The sequence below is a fragment of the Oncorhynchus keta genome, unplaced genomic scaffold, assembly GCF_023373465.1.
Source record: "Oncorhynchus keta strain PuntledgeMale-10-30-2019 unplaced genomic scaffold, Oket_V2 Un_contig_318_pilon_pilon, whole genome shotgun sequence".
Classification (NCBI taxonomy): Eukaryota; Metazoa; Chordata; class Actinopteri; order Salmoniformes; family Salmonidae; genus Oncorhynchus; species Oncorhynchus keta.
The window spans coordinates 1-26996 of NW_026287124.1; the positions used below are offsets into that span (position 1 = coordinate 1).

At 49.9% G+C, this 26996-nt stretch overlaps 1 protein-coding gene and 1 long non-coding RNA gene across 11 annotated transcripts in view; one reads left to right on the top strand and one right to left on the bottom strand.

The window, feature by feature from the left end:
- Positions 1-2454: 2454 nt before the first annotated feature.
- On the bottom strand, positions 2455-23412 carry LOC127923760 (uncharacterized). 10 transcript variants are annotated; one of them, XR_008115291.1, is made up of 6 exons: positions 22778-22913; positions 22343-22426; positions 20356-20393; positions 19209-19452; positions 13741-13900; positions 13125-13321 (listed from the first exon to the last, which is right to left on the bottom strand). It is a non-coding gene; the product is annotated as an uncharacterized LOC127923760 (long non-coding RNA). The 10 variants fall into 10 exon arrangements; XR_008115289.1 differs by lacking the exons at positions 13125-13321; positions 20356-20393; positions 22343-22426; positions 22778-22913 and adding exons at positions 6814-6887; positions 10229-10304; positions 20601-20810 and having other exon boundaries at positions 19209-19414; XR_008115288.1 differs by lacking the exons at positions 20356-20393; positions 22343-22426; positions 22778-22913 and adding exons at positions 9964-10304; positions 20601-20810 and having other exon boundaries at positions 13238-13321; positions 19209-19414.
- A 2014-nt stretch (positions 23413-25426) lies between these two features.
- The window catches only part of LOC118380944 (uncharacterized), a 31216-nt gene continuing 29646 nt past the window's right edge, over positions 25427-26996 (top strand). Inside the window, exons 1-2 of the mRNA XM_052507815.1 lie at positions 25427-26117; positions 26627-26816. Of these exons, the coding sequence (XP_052363775.1) occupies positions 26113-26117; positions 26627-26816 (195 nt within the window). The 5' untranslated portion in view covers positions 25427-26112. The remainder of the gene's footprint in view (positions 26118-26626; positions 26817-26996) is intronic.

Below are 26996 nucleotides of genomic sequence, written 5' to 3' on the forward strand. Positions count from 1 at the left end.
CTAGAGGATCAGATAGACCACCTAGAGGGACTAGAGGGACTAGAGGATCAGATAGACCACCTAGAGGACTAGAGGACTAGAGGATCAGATAGACCACCTAGAGGGACTAGAGGACTAGAGGATCAGATAGCCACCTAGAGGGACTAGAGGACTAGAGGATCAGATAGACCACCACTAGAGGACTAGAGGGACTAGAGGACTAGAGGATCAGATAGACCACCTAGAGGGACTAGAGGACTAGAGGATCAGATAGACCACCTAGAGGGACTAGAGGACCAGATAGACCACCTAGAGGGACTAGAGGACTAGAGGACTAGAGGATCAGATAGACCACCTAGAGGGACTAGAGGACTAGAGGATCAGATAGACCACCTAGAGGGACTAGAGGACTAGAGGATCAGAGGGACCACCTAGAGGGACTAGAGGACTAGAGGATCAGATAGACCACCTAGAGGACTAGAGGACTAGAGGATCAGAGGACCTAGAGGGACTAGAGGGACTAGAGAGGGACTAGAGGACTAGAGGGACCAGAGGAGAGAGGACTAGAGGACTAGAGGACTAGAGGATCAGATAGACCACCTAGAGAGGACTAGAGGACTAGAGGATCAGATAGACCACCTAGAGGGACTAGAGGACTAGAGGATCAGATAGACCACCTAGAGGGACTAGAGGACTAGAGGATCAGATAGACCACCTAGAGGGACTAGAGGACTAGAGGATCAGATAGACCACCTAGAGGACTAGAGGACTAGAGGATCAGATAGACCACCTAGAGGGACTAGAGGACTAGAGGATCAGATAGACCACCTAGAGGGACTAGAGGACTAGAGGATCAGATAGACCACCTAGAGGACTAGAGGACTAGAGGATCAGATAGACCACCTAGAGGGACTAGAGGACTAGAGGATCAGATAGACTAGAGGATCAGATAGACCACCTAGAGGGACCTAGAGGGACTAGAGGACTAGAGGACTAGAGGATCAGATAGACCACCTAGAGGGACTAGAGGACTAGAGGATCAGATAGACCACCAGAGGACTAGAGGACTAGAGGACTAGAGGATCAGATAGACCACCTAGAGGGACTAGAGGACTAGAGGATCAGATAGACCACCTAGAGGGACTAGAGGAGAGGACAGAGGAGACCACCTAGAGGGACTAGAGGACTAAGGGATAGACCACCGGGACTAGAGGACTAGAGGATCTAGAGGGACTAGAGGACTAGAGGACTAGAGGATAGAGGGACCTAGAGAGGACTAGAGGACTAGAGGACTAGAGGATCTAGAGGAGACCACCTAGAGGGACTAGAGGACTAGAGGATCAGATAGACCACCTAGAGGGACTAGAGGACTAGAGGATCAGATAGACCACCTAGAGGGACTAGAGGACTAGAGGACTAGAGGATCAGATAGACCACCTAGAGGGACTAGAGGACTAGAGGATCAGATAGACCACCTAGAGGGACTAGAGGACTAGAGGATCAGATAGACCACCTAGAGGGACTAGAGGACTAGAGGATCAGATAGACCACCTAGAGGGACTAGAGGACTAGAGGATCAGATAGACCACCTAGAGGGACTAGAGGACTAGAGGATCAGATAGACCACCTAGAGGGACTAGAGGACTAGCGGGACTAGAGGACTAAAGGTCTAGAGATAGACCACCTAGAGGGACTAGAGGGACTAGAGGATAGAGGGATAGACCACCAAGAGGACTAGGGACTAGAGGACTAGAGGATCAGGACTAGAGGACTAGAGGACTAGAGGATCAGATAGACCACCTAGAGGACTAGAGGACTAGAGGATCAGATAGACCACCTAGAGAGGACTAGAGGACTAGAGGATCAGATAGACCACCTAGAGGGACTAGAGGACTAGAGGATCAGATAGACCACCTAGAGGGACTAGAGGACTAGAGGATCAGATAGACCACCTAGAGGACTAGAGGACTAGAGGATCAGATAGACCACCTAGAGGGACTAGAGGACTAGAGGATCAGATAGACCACCTAGAGGGACTAGAGGACTAGAGGATCTAGAGATAGGACTAGAGGACTAGAGGACTAGAGGACCAGAGGACTAGAGGACTAGAGGAGAGGGGAGGACTAGAGGATCAGATAGACCACCTAGAGGGACTAGAGGACTAGAGGATCAGATAGACCACCTAGAGGACTAGAGGACTAGAGGATCAGATAGACCACCTAGAGGACTAGAGGACTAGAGGATCAGATAGACCACCTAGAGGACTAGAGGACTAGAGGATCAGATAGACCACCTAGAGGACTAGAGGACTAGAGGAGCAGATAGACCACCTAGAGGGACTAGAGGACTATAGGATCAGATAGAGCACCTAGAGGGACTAGAGGACTAGAGGATCAGATAGACCACCTAGAGGGACTAGAGGACTAGAGGATCAGATAGACCACCTAGAGGGACTAGAGGACTAGAGAGGACTAGAGGACTAGAGGACTAGAGGATCAGATAGACCACCTAGAGGGACTAGAGGACTAGAGGATCAGATAGACCACCTAGAGGGACTAGAGGACTAGAGGATCAGATAGACCACCTAGAGGGACTAGAGGACTAGAGGATCAGATAGACCACCTAGAGGGACTAGAGGACTAGAGGATCAGATAGACCACCTAGAGGGACTAGAGGACTAGAGGACTAGAGGATCAGATAGACCACCTAGAGGATCAGATAGACCACCTAGAGGGACTAGAGGACTAGAGGAGCAGATAGACCACCTAGAGGAACTAGAGGACTATAGGATCAGATAGAGCACCTAGAGGGACTAGAGGACTAGAGGATCAGATAGACCACCTAGAGGACTCAGATAGGGGGACCAGAGGACTAGAGGACCAGAGGATAGAGGACCTAGAGGACTAGAGGACTAGAGGATCAGGACCTAGAGGACTAGAGGACTAGAGGATCAGATAGACCACCTAGAGGGACTAGAGGACTAGAGGATCAGATAGACCACCTAGAGGGACTAGAGGACTAGAGGGACTAGAGGGACGAGAGGACTAGAGGACTAGAGGACTAGATGGACTAGAGGGACTAGAGGCCTAGAGGACTAGAGGAGCAGATAGACCACCTAGAAGGACTAGGGGATCAGATAGACCACCTAGAAGGACTAGAGGACTAGAGGGACAAGAGGTGTAGAGGGACAAGAGGAGCAGATAGACCACCTAGAGGGACTAGAGGAGCAGATAGACCACCTAGAAGGACTAGAGGACTAGAGGGACAAGAGGTGTAGAGGGACTAGAGGAGCAGATAGACCACCTACAAGGACTAGAGGACTAGAGGACTAGAGGATCAGATAGACCACCTAGATGGACTAGAGGATCAGATAGACCACCTAGATGGACTAGAGGACTAGAGGATCAGATAGACCACCTAGATGGACAAGAGGACGAGAGGGTCTAGAGGAGCAGATAGACCACCTAGAGGACTAGAGGATCAGGACCACCTAGAGGGACTAGAGGACTAGAGGATCAGATAGACCACCTAGAGGGACTAGAGGACTAGAGGATCAGATAGACCACCTAGAGGGACTAGAGGACTAGAGGATCAGATAGACCACCTAGAGGGACTAGAGGAGTAGAGGACTAGGTAGAGGGACCAGAGGACTAGAGGACTAGAGGACTAGAGGATCAGATAGACCACCTAGAGGGACTAGAGGACTAGAGGATCAGATAGACCACCTAGAGGGACTAGAGGACTAGAGGATCAGATAGACCACCTAGAGGGACTAGAGGACTAGAGGATCAGATAGACCACCTAGAGGGACTAGAGGACTAGAGGATCAGATAGACCACCTAGAGGGACTAGAGGACTAGAGGATCAGATAGACCACCTAGAGGGACTAGAGGACTAGAGGATCAGAGAGACCAGAGGACTAGAGGACTAGAGGATCAGATAGACCACCTAGAGGGACTAGAGGACTAGAGGACTAGAGGATCAGATAGACCACCTAGAGGGACTAGAGGACTAGAGGATCAGATAGACCACCTAGAGGGACTAGAGGACTAGAGGATCAGATAGACCACCTAGAGGACTAGAGGACTAGAGGATCAGATAGACCACCTAGAGAGGATCAGGACTAGAGGACTAGAGGATCAGATAGACCACCTAGAGAGGGACTAGAGGATCAGGGACTAGAGGACTAGAGGACTAGAGGATCAGATAGACCACCTAGAGGGACTAGAGGACTAGAGGATCAGATAGACCACCTAGAGGGACTAGAGGACTAGAGGATCAGATAGACCACCTAGAGGACTAGAGGACTAGAGGATCAGATAGACCACCTAGAGGGACTAGAGGACTAGAGGATAGAGAGGATCAGATAGAGGGAGGACTAGAGGACTAGAGGACTAGACCACCTAGAGGACTAGAGGAGGATCAGATAGACCACCTAGAGGACTAGAGGACTAGAGGATCAGATAGACCACCTAGAGGGACTAGAGGACTAGAGGATCAGATAGACCACCTAGAGGGACTAGAGGACTAGAGGATCAGATAGACCACCTAGAGGGACTAGAGGACTAGAGGATCAGATAGACCACCTAGAGGACTAGAGGACTAGAGGATAGAGGACTAGCAGGATCAGATAGACCACCTAGAGGGACTAGAGGACTAGAGGACTAGAGGGATAGAGGAGAGGACCAGAGGACTAGAGGACTAGAGGACTAGAGGATCAGATAGACCACCTAGAGGGACTAGAGGACTAGAGGATCAGATAGACCACCTAGAGGGACTAGAGGACTAGAGGATCAGATAGACCACCTAGAGGGACTAGAGGACTAGAGGATCAGATAGACCACCTAGAGGACTAGAGGACTAGAGGATCAGATAGACCACCTAGAGGGACTAGAGGACTAGAGGATCAGATAGACCACCTAGAGGGACTAGAGGACTAGAGGACTCAGATCAGATAGACCACCTAGAGGGACTAGAGGACTAGAGGATCAGATAGACCACCTAGAGGGACTAGAGGACTAGAGGATCAGATAGACCACCTAGAGGGACTAGAGGACTAGAGGATCAGATAGACCACCTAGAGGGACTAGAGGACTAGAGGATCAGATAGACCACCTAGAGGACTAGAGGGACTAGAGGATTAGAGGACCAGACTAGAGAGGACTAGAGGACTAGAGGATAGAGGATCAGATAGACCACCTAGAGGGACTAGAGGACTAGAGGATCAGATAGACCACCTAGAGGGACTAGAGGAGGACTAGAGGGATCTAGAGGGATAGAGAGGACCACCTAGAGGGACTAGAGGACTAGAGGATTAGAGGGACCAGAGGACTAGAGGACTAGAGGACTAGAGGATCAGATAGACCACCTAGAGGGACTAGAGGACTAGAGGATCAGATAGACCACCTAGAGGGACTAGAGGACTAGAGGATCAGATAGACCACCTAGAGGGACTAGAGGACTAGAGGATCAGATAGACCACCTAGAGGACTAGAGGACTAGAGGATCAGATAGACCACCTAGAGGGACTAGAGGACTAGAGGATCAGATAGACCACCTAGAAGGACTAGAGGACTAGAGGATCAGATAGACCACCTAGAGGGACTAGAGGACTAGAGGACTAGAGGATCAGATAGACCACCTAGAGGGACTAGAGGACTAGAGGATCAGATAGACCACCTAGAGGGACTAGAGGACTAGAGGATCAGATAGACCACCTAGAGGGACTAGAGGACTAGAGGACTAGAGGAGGACTAGAGGACTAGAGACCACCAGGACTAGACCTAGAGGACTAGAGGACTAGAGGACTAGAGGATCAGATAGACCACCTAGAGGGACTAGAGGACTAGAGGATCAGATAGACCACCTAGAGGGACTAGAGGACTAGAGGATCAGATAGACCACCTAGAGGGACTAGAGGACTAGAGGATCAGATAGACCACCTAGAGGGACTAGAGGACTAGAGGATCAGATAGACCACCTAGAGGGACTAGAGGACTAGAGGATCAGATAGACCACCTAGAGGGACTAGAGGACTAGAGGATCAGATAGACCACCTAGAGGACTAGAGGACTAGAGGATCAGATAGACCTAGAGGACAGAGGACTAGAGGACTAGAGGACTAGGGATCAGATAGACCACCTAGAGGGACTAGAGGACTAGAGGATCAGATAGACCACCTAGAGGGACTAGAGGACTAGAGGATCAGATAGACCACCTAGAGGGACTAGAGGACTAGAGGATCAGATAGACCACCTAGAGGGACTAGAGGACTAGAGGATCAGATAGACCACCTAGAGGGACTAGAGGACTAGAGGATCAGATAGACCACCTAGAGGGACTAGAGGACTAGAGGATCAGATAGACCACCTAGAGGACTAGAGGACTAGAGGATCAGATAGACCACCTAGAGGGACTAGAGGACTAGAGGATCAGATAGACCACCTAGAGGGACTAGAGGACTAGAGGATCAGATAGACCACCTAGAGGGACTAGAGGACTAGAGGATCAGATAGACCACCTAGAGGGACTAGAGGACTAGAGGATCAGATAGAGCACCTAGAGGGACTAGAGGGACTAGAGGATTAGAGGGACCAGAGGACTAGAGGACTAGAGGACGAGAGGATCAGATAGACCACCTAGAGGGACTAGAGGACTAGAGGATCAGATAGACCACCTAGAGGGACTAGAGGACTAGAGGATCAGATAGACCACCTAGAGGGACTAGAGGACTAGAGGATCAGATAGACCACCTAGAGGGACTAGAGGACTAGAGGATCAGATAGACCACCTAGAGGGACTAGAGGACTAGAGGATCAGATAGAGCACCTAGAGGGACTAGAGGGACTAGAGGATTAGAGGGACCAGAGGACTAGAGGACTAGAGGACTAGAGGATCAGATAGACCACCTAGAGGGACTAGAGGACTAGAGGACTAGAGGATCAGATAGACCACCTAGAGGGACTAGAGGACTAGAGGATCAGATAGACCACCTAGAGGGACTAGAGGACTAGAGGATCTAGAGAGGATAGACCACCTAGAGAGGACTAGAGGACTAGAGGATCAGATAGACCACCTAGAGGGACTAGAGGACTAGAGGATCAGATAGACCACCTAGAGGACTAGAGGACTAGAGGATCAGATAGACCACCTAGAGGACTAGAGGACTAGAGGAGGATCAGATAGACCACCTAGAGGGACTAGAGGACTAGAGGATCAGATAGACCACCTAGAGGGACTAGAGGACTAGAGGATCAGATAGACCACCTAGAGGACTAGAGGACTAGAGGAGAGCACCTAGAGGGACTAGAGGGACTAGAGGATTAGAGGGACCACCTAGAGGACTAGAGGACTAGAGGATCAGATAGACCACCTAGAGGACTAGAGGACTAGAGGATCAGATAGACCACCTAGAGGACTAGAGGACTAGAGGATCAGATAGACCACCTAGAGGACTAGAGGACTAAGGATAGACCACCTAGAGAGAGGACTAGAGGATCAGGACCAGAGGACTAGAGGGACCAGAGGACTAGAGGATTAGAGGACCAGAGGAGAGGACTAGAGGACTAGAGGATCAGATAGACCACCTAGAGGGACTAGAGGACTAGAGGATCAGATAGACCACCTAGAGGGACTAGAGGACTAGAGGATCTATCAGATAGACCACCTAGAGGACTAGAGGACTAGAGGATCAGGACCTAGAGGGACTAGAGGACTAGAGGATCAGATAGACCACCTAGAGGGACTAGAGGACTAGAGGATCAGATAGACCACCTAGAGGGACTAGAGGACTAGAGGATCAGATAGACCACCTAGAGGGACTAGAGGACTAGAGGATCAGATAGACCACCTAGAGGGGGACTAGAGGACTAGAGGATCAGATAGACCACCTAGAGGACTAGAGGACTAGAGGATCAGATAGACCACCTAGAGGGACTAGAGGACTAGAGGATCAGATAGACCACCTAGAGGACTAGAGGACTAGAGGGACTAACCACCTAGAGGACTAGAGAGGATCAGATAGGACCACCTAGAGGACTAGAGGACTAGAGGATCAGATAGACCACCTAGAGGGACTAGAGGACTAGAGGATCAGATAGACCACCTAGAGGGACTAGAGGACTAGAGGATCAGATAGACCACCTAGAGGGACTAGAGGACTAGAGGATCAGATAGACCACCTAGAGGGACTAGAGGACTAGAGGATCAGATAGACCACCTAGAGGGACTAGAGGACTAGAGGATCAGATAGACCACCTAGAGGGACTAGAGGACTAGAGGATCAGATAGACCACCTAGAGGGACTAGAGGACTAGAGGATCAGATAGACAGAGGACTAGAGGGACTAGAGGACTAGAGGATCAGAGACCACCTAGAGGGACTAGAGGACTAGAGGATCAGATAGACCACCTAGAGGGACTAGAGAGGACTAGAGGGACTAGAGGAGGAGGATCAGATAGACCACCTAGAGGGACTAGAGGACTAGAGGATCAGATAGACCACCTAGAGGACTAGAGGACTAGAGGATCAGATAGACCACCTAGAGGGACTAGAGGACTAGAGGATCAGATAGACCACCTAGAGGGACTAGAGGACTAGAGGACTAGACCTAGAGGGGATCAGATAGACCACCTAGAGGGACTAGAGGACTAGAGGATCAGATAGACCACCTAGAGGGACTAGAGGGACTAGAGGGACAGAGGACTAGAGGATCAGGACTAGAGGACTAGAGGACTAGAGGATCAGATAGAGACCACCTAGAGGGACTAGAGGGACTAGAGGATCAGATAGACCACCTAGAGGGACTAGAGGACTAGAGGACTAGACCACCTAGAGGGACTAGAGGACTAGAGGATCAGATAGACCACCTAGAGGACTAGAGGACTAGAGGATCAGATAGACCACCTAGAGGGACTAGAGGACTAGAGGATCAGATAGACCACCTAGAGGGACTAGAGGACTAGAGGATCAGATAGACCACCTAGAGGGACTAGAGGACTAGAGGGAGAGGACTAGAGGATCAGATAGACCACCTAGAGGGACTAGAGGACTAGAGGGGACCAGAGGACTAGAGGACTAGAGGACTAGAGGATCAGATAGACCACCTAGAGGACTCAGAGGACTAGAGGAGGACTAGAGGATCAGATAGACCACCTAGAGGGACTAGAGGACTAGAGGATCAGATAGACCACCTAGAGGGACTAGAGGACTAGAGGATCAGATAGACCACCTAGAGGGACTAGAGGACTAGAGGATCAGATAGGACCAGAGAGGACTAGAGGACTAGAGGATCAGATAGACCACCTAGAGGGACTAGAGGACTAGAGGATCAGATAGACCACCTAGAGGGACTAGAGGACTAGAGGATCAGATAGACCACCTAGACCAGAGGGACTAGAGGACTAGAGGATCAGATAGACCACCTAGAGGAGAGGACTAGAGGAGGACCTAGAGGATCAGATAGACCACCTAGAGGGACTAGAGGACTAGAGGATCAGATAGACCACCTAGAGGACTAGAGGACTAGAGGATCAGATAGACCACCTAGAGGGACTAGAGGACTAGAGGACCAGAGGACTAGAGGACTAGAGGACTAGAGGATCAGATAGACCACCTAGAGGGACTAGAGGACTAGAGGATCAGATAGACCACCTAGAGGGACTAGAGGACTAGAGGATCAGATAGACCACCTAGAGGGACTAGAGAGGACTAGAGGATAGAGATCAGATAGACCACCTAGAGGGACTAGAGGACTAGAGGACTAGAGGACAGATAGAGGACTAGAGGACTAGAGGACTAGAGGATCAGATAGACTAGAGGGACTAGAGGACTAGAGGACTAGAGGATCAGATAGACCACCTAGAGGGACTAGAGGACTAGAGGATCAGATAGACCACCTAGAGGGACTAGAGGACTAGAGGATCAGATAGACCACCTAGAGGGACTAGAGGACTAGAGGATCAGATATACCACCTAGAGGACTAGAGGACTAGAGGATCAGATAGACCACCTAGAGGATCAGATAGACCACCTAGAGGGACTAGAGGACTAGAGGAGCAGATAGACCACCTAGAGGGACTAGAGGACTATAGGATCAGATAGAGCACCTAGAGGGACTAGAGGACTAGAGGATCAGATAGACCACCTAGAGGGACTAGAGGACTAGCGGGACTAGAGGACTAAAGGTCTAGAGGGACTAGAGGAATAGCGGGACTAGAGGACTAGAGGACTAGAGGATCAGATATACCACCTAGAGGGACTAGGGGACTAGAGGATCAGATAGACCACCTAGAAGGACTAGAGGACTAGAGGATCAGATAGACCACCTAGAGGGACTAGAGGACTAGAGGATCAGATAGACCACCTAGAGGGACTAGAGGACTAGAGGATCAGATAGACCACCTAGAGGGACTAGAGGACTAGAGGATCAGATAGACCACCTAGAGGGACTAGAGGACTAGAGGATCAGATAGACCACCTAGAGGGACTAGAGGACTAGAGGATTAGAGGGACCAGAGGACTAGAGGGACTAGAGGACTAGAGGATCAGATAGACCACCTAGAGGGACTAGAGGACTAGAGGATCAGATAGACCACCTAGAGGGACTAGAGGACTAGAGGATCAGATAGACCACCTAGAGGACTAGAGGACTAGAGGATCAGATAGACCACCTAGAGGGACTAGAGGACTAGAGGATCAGATAGACCACCTAGAGAGGGACTAGAGGACTAGAGGATCAGATAGACCACCTAGAGGGACTAGAGGACTAGAGGATCAGAGACCACCAGAGGACTAGAGGACTCAGATAGACCAGAGGACTAGAGGACTAGAGGATCAGATAGACCACCTAGAGGGACTAGAGGACTAGAGGATCAGATAGACCACCTAGAGGGACTAGAGGACTAGAGGATCAGATAGACCACCTAGAGGGACTAGAGGACTAGAGGATCAGATAGACCACCTAGAGGGACTAGAGGACTAGAGGATCAGATAGACCACCTAGAGGGACTAGAGGACTAGAGGATCAGATAGAGCACCTAGAGGGACTAGAGGGACTAGAGGATTAGAGGGACCAGAGGACTAGAGGACTAGAGGACTAGAGGATCAGATAGACCACCTAGAGGGACTAGAGGACTAGAGGACTAGAGGATCAGATAGACCACCTAGAGGGACTAGAGGACTAGAGGATCAGATAGACCACCTAGGAGGGACTAGAGGACTAGAGGATCAGATAGACCACCTAGAGGGACTAGAGGACTAGAGGATCAGATAGACCACCTAGAGAGGGACTAGAGGACTAGAGGATCAGATAGACCACCTAGAGGGACTAGAGGACTAGAGGATCAGATAGACCACCTAGAGGGACTAGAGGACTAGAGGAGGACTAGAGGAGAGGAGAGATAGACCACCTAGAGGACTAGAGGACTAGAGGATCAGATAGACCACCTAGAGGACTAGAGGACTAGAGGATCAGATAGACCACCTAGAGGGACTAGAGGACTAGAGGATCAGATAGACCACCTAGAGGGACTAGAGGACTAGAGGATCAGATAGACCACCTAGAGGGACTAGAGGACTAGAGGATCAGATAGACCACCTAGAGGGACTAGAGGACTAGAGGATCAGATAGACCACCTAGAGGGACTAGAGGACTAGAGGATTAGAGGGACTAGAGGACTAGAGGACTAGAGGACTAGAGGATCAGATAGACCACCTAGAGGGACTAGAGGACTAGAGGGACTAGAGGATCAGATAGACCACCTAGAGGGACTAGAGGACTAGAGGATCAGATAGACCACCTAGAGGGACTAGAGGACTAGAGGATCAGATAGACCACCTAGAGGGACTAGAGGACTAGAGGATCAGATAGACCACCTAGAGGGACTAGAGGACTAGAGGACTAGAGGATCAGATAGACCACCTAGAGGGACTAGAGGACTAGAGGATCAGATAGACCACCTAGAGGGACTAGAGGACTAGAGGATCAGATAGACCACCTAGAGGGACTAGAGGACTAGAGGATCAGATAGAGCACCTAGAGGGACTAGAGGGACTAGAGGATTAGAGGGACCAGAGGACTAGAGGACTAGAGGATCAGATAGACCACCTAGAGGGACTAGAGGACTAGAGGATCAGATAGACCACCTAGAGGGACTAGAGGACTAGCGGGACTAGAGGACTAAAGGTCTAGAGGGACTAGAGGACCAGAGGACTAGAGGGACTAGAGGGACTAGAGGATTAGAGGGACCAGAGGACTAGAGGACTAGAGGACTAGAGGATCAGATAGACCACCTAGAGGGACTAGAGGACTAGAGGATCAGATAGACCACCTAGAGGGACTAGAGGACTAGAGGATCAGATAGACCACCTAGAGGGACTAGAGGACTAGAGGATCAGATATGACCACCTAGAGGGACTAGAGGACTAGAGGCTCAGATAGACCACCTAGAGGGACTAGAGGACTAGAGGATCAGATAGACCACCTAGAGGACTAGAGGACTAGAGAGGATCAGATAGACCACCTAGAGGGACTAGAGGACTAGAGGATCAGATAGACCACCTAGAGGGACTAGAGGACTAGAGGACTAGAGGATCAGATAGACCACCTAGAGGGACTAGAGGACTAGAGGATCAGATTGACCACCTAGAGGGACTAGAGGACTAGAGGAGCAGATAGACCACCTAGAGGGACTAGAGGACTAGAGGATCAGATAGACCACCTAGAGGGACTAGAGGACTAGCGGGACTAGAGGACTAAAGGTCTAGAGGGACTAGAGGATCAGAGGACTAGAGGACTAGAGGGATCAGATAGAGGGACCTAGAGAGGACTAGAGGACTAGAGGATCAGATAGACCACCTAGAGGGACTAGAGGACTAGAGGATCAGATAGACCACCTAGAGGGACTAGAGGACTAGAGGACAGATAGACCACCTAGAGGACTAGAGGACTAGAGGATCAGATAGACCACCTAGAGGGACTAGAGGACTAGAGGAGGATAGACCACCTAGAGGACTAGAGGACTAGACCTAGAGGGACTAGAGGACTAGAGGATCAGATAGAGCACCTAGAGGGACTAGAGGGACTAGAGGATTAGAGGGACCAGAGGACTAGAGGACTAGAGGACTAGAGGATCAGATAGACCACCTAGAGGGACTAGAGGACTAGAGGATCAGATAGACCACCTAGAGGGACTAGAGGACTAGAGGATCAGATAGACCACCTAGAGGGACTAGAGGACTAGAGGATCAGATAGACCACCTAGAGGGACTAGAGGACTAGAGGACTAGAGGATCAGATAGACCACCTAGAGGGACTAGAGGACTAGAGGATCAGATAGACCACCTAGAGGGACTAGAGGACTAACGGGACTAGAGGACCAGAGGACTAGAGGAGAGGATCAGATAGACCACCTAGAGGACTAGAGGACTAGAGGATCAGATAGACCACCTAGAGGGACTAGAGGACTAGAGGATCAGATAGATAGAGGACCTAGACCTAGAGGACTAGAGGACCAGAGGACCACCAGAGGACTAGAGGACTAGAGGACTAGAGGATCAGATAGACCACCTAGAGGGACTAGAGGACTAGAGGATCAGATAGACCACCTAGAGGGACTAGAGGACTAGAGGATCAGATAGACCACCTAGAGGGACTAGAGGACTAGAGGATCAGATAGAGCACCTAGAGGGACTAGAGGGACTAGAGGATTAGAGGGACCAGAGGACTAGAGGACTAGAGGACTAGAGGATCAGATAGACCACCTAGAGGGACTAGAGGACTAGAGGACTAGAGGATCAGATAGACCACCTAGAGGGACTAGAGGACTAGAGGATCAGATAGACCACCTAGAGGGACTAGAGGACTAGAGGATCAGATAGACCACCTAGAGGGACTAGAGGACTAGAGGATCAGATAGACCACCTAGAGGGACTAGAGGACTAGAGGACTAGAGGATCAGATAGAACACCTAGAGGGACTAGAGGACTAGACGATCAGATAGACCACCTAGAGGGACTAGAGGACTAGAGGAGCAGATAGCCACCTAGAGGGACTAGAGGATCAGATAGACCACCTAGAGGGACTAGAGGACTAGAGGATCAGATAGACCACCTAGAGGGACTAGAGGACTAGAGGATCAGATAGAGCACCTAGAGGGACTAGAGGGACTAGAGGATTAGAGGACCAGAGGACTAGAGGACTAGAGGACTAGAGGATCAGATAGACCACCTAGAGGGACTAGAGGACTAGAGGATCAGATAGACCACCTAGAGGGACTAGAGGACTAGCGGGACTAGAGGACTAAAGGTCTAGAGGGACTAGAGGAATAGCGGGACTAGAGGACCAGAGGACTAGAGGGACTAGAGGACTAAAGGTCTAGAGGGAATAGAGGACCAGAGGACTAGAGGGACTAGAGGATAAGAGGGACCAGAGGACTAGAGGACTAGAGGATCAGATATACCACCTAGAGGGACTAGGGGACTAGAGGATCAGATAGACCACCTAGAAGGACTAGAGGACTAGAGGATCAGATAGACCACCTAGAGGGACTAGAGGACTAGAGGACTAGAGGATCAGATAGACCACCTAGAGGGACTAGAGGACTGGAGGATCAGATAGACCACCTAGAGGGACTAGAGGACTAGAGGATCAGATAGACCACCTAGAGGGACTAGAGGACTAGAGGACTAGACCACCAGAGGGACTAGAGGACCAGAGGACTAGAGGACCTAGAGGGACTAGAGGACTAGAGGGGACCTAGAGGACTAGAGGACTAGAGGACTAGAGGATCAGATAGACCACCTAGAGGACTAGAGGACTAGAGGATCAGATAGGACCACCTAGAGGGACTAGAGGACTAGAGGATCAGATAGACCACCTAGAGGACTAGAGGACTAGAGGGATAGACCACCTAGAGGGGACTAGAGGACTAGAGGATCAGATAGACCACCTAGAGGGACTAGAGGACTAGAGGATCAGATAGACCACCTAGAGGGACTAGAGGCATAGCGGGACTAGAGGACCAGAGGACTAGAGGGACTAGAGGACTAGAGGATCAGATAGACCACCTAGAGGGACTAGAGGACTAGAGGATCAGATAGACCACCTAGAGGGACTAGAGGACTAGAGGATCAGATAGACCACCTAGAGGGACTAGAGGACTAGAGGATCAGATAGACCACCTAGAGGGACTAGAGGACTAGAGGATCAGATAGACCACCTAGAGGGACTAGAGGACTAGAGGATCAGATAGACCACCTAGAGGGACTAGAGGACTAGAGGATTAGAGGGACCAGAGGACTAGAGGACTAGAGGACTAGAGGATCAGATAGACCACCTAGAGGGACTAGAGGACTAGAGGATCAGATAGACCACCTAGAGGGACTAGAGGACTAGAGGATCAGATAGACCACCTAGAGGGACTAGAGGACTAGAGGATCAGACCTAGAGGACTAGAGGACTAGAGGGATAGACCACCTAGAGGACTAGAGGACTAGAGGATCAGATAGACCACCTAGAGGGACTAGAGGACTAGAGGATCAGATAGACCACCTAGAGGGACTAGAGGACTAGAGGATCAGATAGGACTAGAGGACTAGGGGACTAGAGAGGATAGAGGGACCAGAGGACTAGAGGACTAGAGGACTAGAGGATCAGATAGACCACCTAGAGGGACTAGAGGACTAGAGGACTAGAGGATCAGATAGACCACCTAGAGGGACTAGAGGACTAGAGGATCAGATAGACCACCTAGAGGGACTAGAGGACTAGAGGATCAGATAGACCACCTAGAAGGACTAGAGGACTAGAGGATCAGATAGACCACCTAGAGGGACTAGAGGACTAGAGGACTAGAGGATCAGATAGACCACCTAGAGGGACTAGAGGACTAGAGGATCAGATAGACCACCTAGAGGGACTAGAGGACTAGAGGGACCTAGAGGAGAGGACTAGAGGATCAGATAGAGGGACCTAGAGGGACTAGACCACCTAGAGGGAGAGGACTAGAGGATCAGATAGACCACCTAGAGGGACTAGAGGACTAGAGGATCAGATAGACCACCTAGAGGGACTAGAGGACTAGAGGATCAGATGGACCACCTAGAGGACTAGAGGACTAGAGGATCAGATAGAGCACCTAGAGGGACTAGAGGACTAGAGGATCAGATAGACCACCTAGAGGGACTAGAGGACTAGCAGGACTAGAGGACTAAAGGTCGAGAGGGACTAGAGGAATAGACGGGACTAGAGGACTAGAGGACTAGAGGGACTAGAGGATCAGATAGACAGGCCACTAGGGACTAGAGGAGAGGACTAGAGGACTAGAGGATCAGATAGACCACCTAGAGGACTAGAGGACTAGAGGACTAGAGGATCAGATAGACCACCTAGAGGGACTAGGGGACTAGAGGATCAGATAGACCACCTAGAGGACTAGAGGACTAGAGGATCAGATAGACCACCTAGAGGGACTAGAGGACTAGAGGATCAGATAGACCACCTAGAGGGACTAGAGGATCAGATAGACCACCTAGAGGGACTAGAGGACTAGAGGATCAGATAGACCACCTAGAGGGACTAGAGGACTAGAGGATCAGATAGACCACCTAGAGGGACTAGAGGGACTAGAGGACTAACGGGACTAGAGGACCAGAGGACTAGAGGGACTAGAGGGACTAGAGGATTAGAGGGACCAGAGGGACTAGAGGACTAGAGGATCAGATAGACCACCTAGAGGGACTAGAGGGACTAGAGGATCAGATAGACCACCTAGAGGGACTAGAGGACTAGAGGATCAGATAGACCACCTAGAGGGACTAGAGGACTAGAGGATCAGATAGACCACCTAGAGGGACTAGAGGACTAGAGGATCAGATAGACCACCTAGAGGGACTAGAGGACTAGAGGATCAGATAGACCACCTAGAGGGACTAGAGGACTAGAGGATCAGATAGACCACCTAGAGGAGAGGACTAGAGGACTAGAGGATAGGAGATAGACCACCTAGAGGGACTAGAGGACTAGAGGATCAGATAGACCACCTAGAGGGACTAGAGGACTAGAGGATCAGATAGACCACCTAGAGGGACTAGAGGACTAGAGGATCAGATAGACCACCTAGAGGGACTAGAGGACTAGAGGATCAGATAGACCACCTAGAGGGACTAGAGGACTAGAGGATCAGATAGACCACCTAGAGGGACTAGAGGACTAGAGGACTAGAGGATCAGATAGACCACCTAGAGGGACTAGAGGACTAGAGGATCAGATAGACCACCTAGAGGGACTAGAGGACTAGAGGATCAGATAGACCACCTAGAGGGACTAGAGGACTAGAGGATCAGATAGACCACCTAGAGGGACTAGAGGACTAGAGGATAGAGGACCTAGAGGACTAGAGGACTAGAGGATCAGATAGACCACCTAGAGGGACTAGAGGACTAGAGGATCAGATAGACCACCTAGAGGGACTAGAGGACTAGCGGGACTAGAGGACTAAAGGTCTAGAGGGACTAGAGGAATAGCGGGACTAGAGGACCAGAGGACTAGAGGGACTAGAGGACTAGAGGATTAGAGGGACCAGAGGACTAGAGGACTAGAGGACTAGAGGATCAGATAGACCACCTAGAGGGACTAGGGGACTAGAGGAACAGATAGACCACCTAGAGGACTAGAGGATCAGATAGACCACCTAGAGGGACTAGAGGACTAGAGGATCAGATAGACCACCTAGAGGGACTAGAGGACTAGAGGATCAGATAGACCACCTAGAGGACTAGAGGACTAGAGGACTAGAGGATCAGATAGACCACCTAGAGAGGGACTAGAGGACTAGAGGATCAGAGGATCAGATAGAGGGACTAGAGGACTAGAGGATCAGATAGACCACCTAGAGGGACTAGAGGACTAGAGGATCAGATAGACCACCTAGAGGGACTAGAGGACTAGAGGATCAGATAGACCACCTAGAGGGACTAGAGGGACTAGAGGACTAGAGGACTAGAGGACAGAGGACTAGAGGGACTAGAGGGACTAGAGGATTAGAGGGACCAGAGGACTAGAGGACTAGAGGATCAGATAGACCACCTAGAGGGACTAGAGGACTAGAGGATCAGATAGACCACCTAGAGGACTAGAGGACTAGAGGATCAGATAGACCACCTAGAGGGACTAGAGGACTAGAGGATCAGATAGACCACCTAGAGGGACTAGAGGACTAGAGGATCAGATAGACCACCTAGAGGGACTAGAGGACTAGAGGATCAGATAGACCACCTAGAGGGACTAGAGGACTAGAGGATCAGATAGACCACCTAGATGGACTAGAGGACTAGAGGACTAGAGGATAAGATAGACCACCTAGAGGGACTAGAGGACTAGAGGATCAGATAGACCACCTAGAGGGACTAGAGGACTAGAGGATCAGATAGACCACCTAGAGGGACTAGAGGACTAGAGGATCAGATAGACCACCTAGAGGGACTAGAGGACTAGAGGATCAGATAGACCACCTAGAGGGACTAGAGGACTAGAGGATCAGATAGACCACCTAGAGGGACTAGAGGACTAGAGGATCAGATAGACCACCTAGAGGGACTAGAGGACTAGAGGATCAGATAGACCACCTAGAGGGACTAGAGGACTAGAGGATCAGATAGACCACCTAGAGGGACTAGAGGACTAGAGGATCAGATAGACCACCTAGAGGGACTAGAGGGACTAGAGGATTAGAGGGACCAGAGGACTAGAGGAGGAGAGGATCAGATAGACCACCTAGAGGGACTAGAGGACTAGCAGGACTAGAGGACTAAAGGTCTAGAGGGACTAGAGGAATAGCGGGACTAGAGGACCAGAGGACTAGAGGGACTAGAGGGACTAGAGGATTAGAGGGACCAGAGGACTAGAGGACTAGAGGACTAGAGGATCAGATAGACCACCTAGAGGGACTAGAGGACTAGAGGACAGATAGACCACCTAGAGGACTAGAGGATCAGATAGACCACCTAGAGGGACTAGAGGACTAGAGGATCAGATAGACCACCTAGAGGGACTAGAGGACTAGAGGATCAGATAGACCACCTAGAGGGACTAGAGGACTAGAGGATCAGATAGACCACCTAGAGGGACTAGAGGACTAGAGGATCAGATAGACCACCTAGAGGGACTAGAGGACTAGAGGATCAGATAGACCACCTAGAGGACTAGAGGACTAGAGGATCAGATAGACCACCTAGAGGGACTAGAGGACTAGAGGACTAGAGGATCAGATAGACCACCTAGAGGGACTAGAGGACTAGAGGATCAGATAGACCACCTAGAGGGACTAGAGGACTAGAGGATCAGATAGACCACCTAGAGGGACTAGAGGACTAGAGGACTAGAGGATCAGATAGACCACCTAGAGGGACTAGAGGACTAGAGGATCAGATAGACCACCTAGAGGGACTAGAGGACTAGAGGATCAGATAGACCACCTAGAGGGACTAGAGGACTAGAGGATCAGATAGACCACCTAGAGGGACTAGAGGACTAGAGGATCAGATAGACCACCTAGAGGGACTAGAGGACTAGAGGATCAGATAGACCACCTAGAGGGACTAGAGGACTAGAGGATCAGATAGACCACCTAGAGGGACTAGAGGACTAGAGGATCAGATAGACCACCTAGAGGGACTAGAGGACTAGAGGATCAGATAGACCACCTAGAGGGACTAGAGGGACTAGAGGATCAGATAGACCACCTAGAGGGACTAGAGGACTAGAGGATCAGATAGACCACCTAGAGGGACTAGATGGACTAGAGGACTAGAGGATCAGATAGACCACCTAGAGGGACTAGAGGACTAGAGGATCAGATAGACCACCTAGAGGGACTAGAGGACTAGAGGATCAGATAGACCACCTAGAGGAACTAGAGGACTAGAGGATCAGATAGACCACCTAGAGGGACTAGAGGACTAGAGGATCAGATAGACCACCTAGAGGGACTAGAGGACTAGAGGACTAGAGGATCAGATAGACCACCTAGAGGGACTAGAGGACTAGAGGATCAGATAGACCACCTAGAGGGACTAGAGGACTAGAGGATCAGATAGACCACCTAGAGGGACTAGAGGACTAGAGGATCAGATAGACCACCTAGAGGGACTAGAGGACTAGAGGATCAGATAGACCACCTAGAGGGACTAGAGGACTAGAGGATCAGATAGACCACCTAGAGGACTAGAGGACTAGAGGATCAGATAGACCACCTAGAGGGACTAGAGGACTAGAGGATCAGATAGACCACCTAGAGGGACTAGAGGACTAGAGGATCAGATAGACCTAGAGGGACCTAGAGGATCAGGACTAGAGGACTAGAGGATCAGATAGACCACCTAGAGGGACTAGTGGACTAGAGGATCAGATAGACCACCTAGAGGACTAGAGGACTAGAGGATCAGATAGACCACCTAGAGGGACTAGAGGACTAGAGGATCAGATAGACCACCTAGAGAGGACTAGAGGACTAGAGGATCAGATAGACCACCTAGAGGGACTAGAGGACTAGAGGATCAGATAGACCACCTAGAGGGACTAGAGGACTAGAGGATCAGATAGACCACCTAGAGATCAGGACCACCTAGATGGACTAGAGGACTAGAGGATCAGATAGACCACCTAGAGGGACTAGAGGACTAGAGGATCAGATAGACCACCTAGAGGGACTAGAGGACTAGAGGATCAGATAGACCACCTAGAGGGACTAGAGGACTAGAGGACTAGAGGATCAGATAGACCACCTAGAGGGACTAGAGGACTAGAGGATCAGATAGACCACCTAGAGGGACTAGAGGACTAGAGGACAGAGGACCACCTAGAGGGACTAGAGGACCAGAGGACTAGAGGGACTAAGAGGGACCAGAGGACTAGAGGACTAGAGGACTAGAGGATCAGATAGACCACCTAGAGGGACTAGAGGACTAGAGGATCAGATAGACCACCTAGAAGGACTAGAGGACTAGAGGATCAGATAGACCACCTAGAGAGACTAGAGGACTAGAGGACAAGAGGATCAGATAGACCACCTAGAGGGACTAGAGGACTAGAGGATCAGATAGACCACCTAGAGGGACTAGAGGACTAGAGGATCAGATAGACCACCTAGAGGGACTAGAGGACTAGAGGACTAGAGGATAAGATAGACCACCTAGAGGGACTAGAGGACTAGAGGATCAGATAGACCACCTAGAGGGACTAGAGGGACTAGAGGATCAGATAGACCACCTAGAGGGACTAGAGGACTAGAGGATCAGATAGACCACCTAGAGGGACTAGAGGACTAGAGGATCAGATAGACCACCTAGAGGGACTAGAGGACTAGAGGATCAGATAGACCACCTAGAGGGACTAGAGGACTAGAGGATCAGATAGACCACCTAGAGGGACTAGAGGACTAGAGGATCAGATAGACCACCTAGAGGGACTAGAGGACTAGAGGATCAGATAGACCACCTAGAATCACTAGAGGACTAGAGGATCAGATAGACCACCTAGAGGGACTAGAGGACTAGAGGACTAGAGGATAAGATAGACCACCTAGAGGGACTAGAGGACTAGAGGATCAGATAGACCACCTAGAGGGACTAGAGGGACTAGAGGATCAGATAGACCACCTAGAGGGACTAGAGGACTAGAGGATCAGATAGACCACCTAGAGGGACTAGAGGACTAGAGGATCAGATAGACCACCTAGAGGGACTAGAGGACTAGAGGATCAGATAGACCACCTAGAGGGACTAGAGGACTAGAGGATCAGATAGACCACCTAGAGGGACTAGAGGATCAGATAGACCACCTAGAGGGACTAGAGGATCAGATAGACCACCTAGAGGGACTAGAGGGACTAGAGGATCAGATAGACCACCTAGAGGGACTAGAGGACTAGAGGATCAGATAGACCACCTAGAGGGACTAGATGGACTAGAGGACTAGAGGATCAGATAGACCACCTAGAGGGACTAGAGGACTAGAGGATCAGATAGACCACCTAGAGGGACTAGAGGACTAGAGGATCAGATAGACCACCTAGAGGGACTAGAGGACTAGAGGATCAGATAGACCACCTAGAGGGACTAGAGGACTAGAGGATCAGATAGACCACCTAGAGGGACTAGAGGATCAGATATACCACCTAGAGGGACTAGAGGGACTAGAGGATCAGATAGACCACCTAGAGGGACTAGAGGACTAGAGGATCAGATAGACCACCTAGAGGGACTAGAGGACTAGAGGATCAGATAGACCACCTAGAGGGACTAGAGGACTAGAGGATCAGATAGACCACCTAGAGGGACTAGAGGACTAGAGGATCAGATAGACCACCTAGAGGGACTAGAGGACTAGAGGATCAGATAGACCACCTAGAGGGACTAGAGGACTAGAGGACTAGAGGATCAGATAGACCACCTAGAGGGACTAGAGGACTAGAGGATCAGATAGACCACCTAGAGGGACTAGAGTACTAGAGGACTAGAGGATCAGATAGACCACCTAGAGGGACTAGAGGACTAGAGGATCAGATAGACCACCTAGAGGGACTAGAGGACTAGAGGATCAGATAGACCACCTAGAGGGACTAGAGGACTAGAGGATCAGATAGACCACCTAGAGGGACTAGAGGACTAGAGGATCAGATAGACCACAGAGAGGGACTAGAGGGACTAGAGGATCAGATAGACCACCTAGAGGGACTAGAGGACTAGAGGATCAGATAGACCACCTAGAGGGACTAGAGGACTAGAGGATCAGATAGACCACCTAGAGGGACTAGAGGACTAGAGGATCAGATAGACCACCTAGAGGGACTAGAGGACTAGAGGACTAGAGGATCAGATAGACCACCTAGAGGGACTAGAGGACTAGAGGATCAGATAGACCACCTAGAGGGACTAGAGGACTAGAGGATCAGATAGACCACCTAGAGGGACTAGAGGACTAGAGGATCAGATAGACCACCTAGAGGGACTAGAGGACTAGAGGATCAGATAGACCACCTAGAGGGACTAGAGGACTAGAGGATCAGATAGACCACCTAGAGGGACTAGAGGACTAGAGGATCAGATAGACCACAGAGAGGGACTAGAGGGACTAGAGGATCAGATAGACCACCTAGAGGGACTAGAGGACTAGAGGATCAGATAGACCACCTAGAGGGACTAGAGGACTAAAGGATCAGATAGACCACCTAGAGGGACTAGAGGACTAGAGGATCAGATAGACCACCTAGAGGGACTAGAGGACTAGAGGATCAGATAGACCACCTAGAGGGACTAGAAGACTAGAGGATCAGATAGACCACCTAGAGGGACTAGAGGACTAGAGGATCAGATAGACCACCTAGAGGGACTAGAGGACTAGAGGACTAGAGGATCAGATAGACCACCTAGAAGGACTAGAGGGACTAGAGGACTAGAGGATCAGATAGACCACCTAGAGGGACTAGACGACTAGAGGATCCGATAGACCACCTAGAGGGACTAGAGGACTAGAGGATCAGATAGACCACCTAGAGGGACTAGAGGACTAGAGGATCAGATAGACCACCTAGAAAGACTAGAGGACTAGAGGGACTAGAGGATCAGATAGACCACCTAGAGGGACTAGAGGACTAGAGGATCAGATAGACCACCTAGAGGGACTAGAGGACTAGAGGATCAGATAGACCACCTAGAGGGACTAGAGGACTAGAGGATCAGATAGACCACCTAGAGGGACTAGAGGGACTAGAGGATCAGATAGACCACCTAGAAAGACTAGAGGGACTAGAGGATCAGATAGACCACCTAGAGGGACTAGAGGGACTAGAGGATCAGATAGACCACCTAGAAAGACTAGAGGGACTAGAGGATCAGATAGACCACCTAGAGGGACTAGAGGGACTAGAGGATTAGAGGGACCAGAGGACTAGAGGACTAGAGGATCAGATAGACCACCTAGAGGGACTAGAGGGACTAGAGGATTAGAGGGACCAGAGGACTAGAGGGACTAGAGGATCAGATAGACCACCTAGATGGACTAGAGGACTAGAGGATCAAGACACTTCAACGCTCTAACTACTTCCTGTTGTTCTGTCATTGAAGGAACAAAGTAGAGGCTTTCAGAAAACTCCAGGTCTTGAAACACGCTGTGGAATTGACCCAGTTCCTTTACCGTAACTTGATATTCCATTGGTGTTGGGTAATGGTCATTGTGTAATAGGATACAATGGCTGTTGTGGAACAAGGGAAGCCCTCCCTCCTCTCTCTTCCTCCCTTCATCTTGTTTCACAAGCTGTCTGTTTCCTGTTGTGTCAGAGTTTCTCACCACACCGACCCACAGAGACCATTGAGCCAATCAGCAAGCAAGAACCAACCCTGATTTCTGTTCCATTAAGGATGTGAATTACAACATGCCATTATACACAGAGTTTATTGTCCACCAAGGGTGTGTGTTTGTGTGTACGTGTGTGTTGTTGGTGTGTGTGTTGGTGTGAGTTGTGTGTGTGCGTGTGTGTGTTGGTGTGTGCGTGTGTGTGTTGGTGTGTCTGTCACAAGAGTAGGAGGTTTATTGGGTGGTGTGTGTGTGTCCAGCCCAGACAGCTGTATGTTTGACATAAGTCATACACCCCCAGACTGAAAACACACACATCACTGTCTGGAATGTGGACCCAGTGAAAACAACATGACCAAATGGGATCTAACATACTGAAATAACTGTGCTGTCATTGATCAGCCATCCACCATGATTAACAGAAAAACATTATGAAGTGTCACTCCAATCGAGACTACACAGCTATTGACTACTGGTTCAGATTGAAACATCAGAACGGCTTGAATATGTCTAACATATGGTTCTTCTCCATTCATACCGTACCCCCCAGACTGAGAAGTCTATATAACACCTCTCACACACGTGGCTATCCATCCGTCCATCCATCCGTCCATCCATCTGTCCATCAGTCCATCCATCCATCCATCCATCCATCTATCCTTCCTTCCTTCCTTCCTTCCTTCCTTCCTTCCTTCCTTCCTTCCTTCCTTCCTTCCTTCCTTCCTTCCTTCCTTCCTTCCTTCCATCCTTCCTTCCATCCATCCTTCCTTCCTTCCTTCCTTCCTTCCTTCCTTCGTTCCATCCATCCATCCATCCTTCCTTCCTTCCTTCCTTCCTTCCTTCCTTCCTTCCATCCATCCATCCATCCTTCCATCCATCGTCCTTCCTTCCATCCATCCATCCATCCATCCATCCATCCTTCCTTCCTTCCTTCCTTCCTTCCTTCCTTCCTTCCTTCCTTCCTTCCTTCTTCCTTCCTTCCTTCCATCCATCCATCCATCCTTCCTTCCTTCCTTCCTTCCATCCTTCCTTCCTTCCATCCATCCATCCTTCCTTCCTTCCTTCCATCCATCCATCCATCCATCCTTCCTTCCTTCCTTCCATCCATCCATCCTTCCTTCCTTCCTTCCTTCCATCCATCCATCCATCCATCCTTCCTTCCTTCCTTCCTTCCATCCTTCCTTCCTTCCATCCATCCATCCTTCCTTCCTTCCTTCCATCCATCCATCCATCCATCCTTCCTTCCTTCCATCCATCCATCCATCCATCCTTCCTTCCTTCCATCCATCCATCCATCCATCCATCCTTCCTTCCTTCCTTCCTTCCTTCCTTCCTTCCTTCCTTCCATCCATCCATCCATCCATCCTTCCTTCCTTCCTTCCATCCTTCCTTCCTTCCATCCATCCATCCTTCCTTCCTTCCTTCCTTCCTTCCTTCCTTCCATCCATCCAACCATCCTTCCTTCCATCCTTTCTTCCATCCATCCTTCCTTCCTTCCATCCATCCATCCTTCCTTCCTTCCTTCCATCCATCCATATAATAATTCAACCTGTTGTCATTGTTCCCTGTAGGTGAATTATGCTGTGCTGAAGGAAGAGGTGGAGGATCTCCAGAGACAGACTGGTTATCTGGAGGAGCTATGCCCAGACAGAGTGACCTTTCTTGGGGTGGAGGTGCAGGGAGCCCTGGGGGTATGGAGGGAATTAAGGAGGAACGTAGAGGGGAACAGAGACAGATTACGACAGTTTGTTCACCTGCAGGACTTCTTCAGGACCTACCTGGCCATGATGTAAGCAGATGATATAAACCATACTGGCCCCTTCTGGCTCGATCAGGGGCTCTTTCTCAATTCATCTTTCTTGGACTTCTTGCATCCTCTCTCCTCGCCTCATTCTCACACCCCATTGGAGAAAAGGGTGTAGAGACTTAGGACACACTCCTCCAATAGTTTTGAGAAGGAGGTGAGGAGATAGGAATGGAGAAAAAGTTGAATTTAGATTCTTTGATAATCCCACTGTAGCCTGCCGAGAGTCACTGTGACTGGAGCCTGTTAGCTGTTTCAGATCATAACAGGATGTCCTAGTCTGTCAGGCAGGCTTTGTCAGTAATGTAACACGTGTTGGGGAGGTCGGTATAGTTATCCTTATATCCATGGCTTCTATAGTTCTGTTAGTTCTGTGGTTCCGGGTTCCGTAGAGTATTTGTGGTCTGGTTACCATCATCATCATGTCATGTCCTGTTCATGGCTTTCTTTACTCACCGTCTTCCTGTTCCCCCTCCGCCCTTTTGAATGGACAGATCGTGGATGGAGGACACCCGGGAGTGTATTTTCTCTGAGAGAGTGTTGCATTGTGGGAGGGACGACCAGGAGCCAATGGCTGCGGAGATGGAGATGGACGTCCAGATAGACAGGAAGTTGGAGGAGTTGGAGGAGCTGGATGCTGCAGGGAGGAACCTGCTGAATGCTGAGCACCACCTGGTCAACATGGTAGGGTCTACTTGATTGGTTGGTTGGTTGATTTATTGGTTGATTGGTTGATTGGTTGAATGTTTTTTTGTTGTAGATTGGTTGGTTGGTTGATTTATTGGTTGATTGGTTGATTGGTTGAATGTTTTTTTGTTGTAGATTGGTTGATTGGTTGATTGGTTGATTGGTTGAATGTTTTTT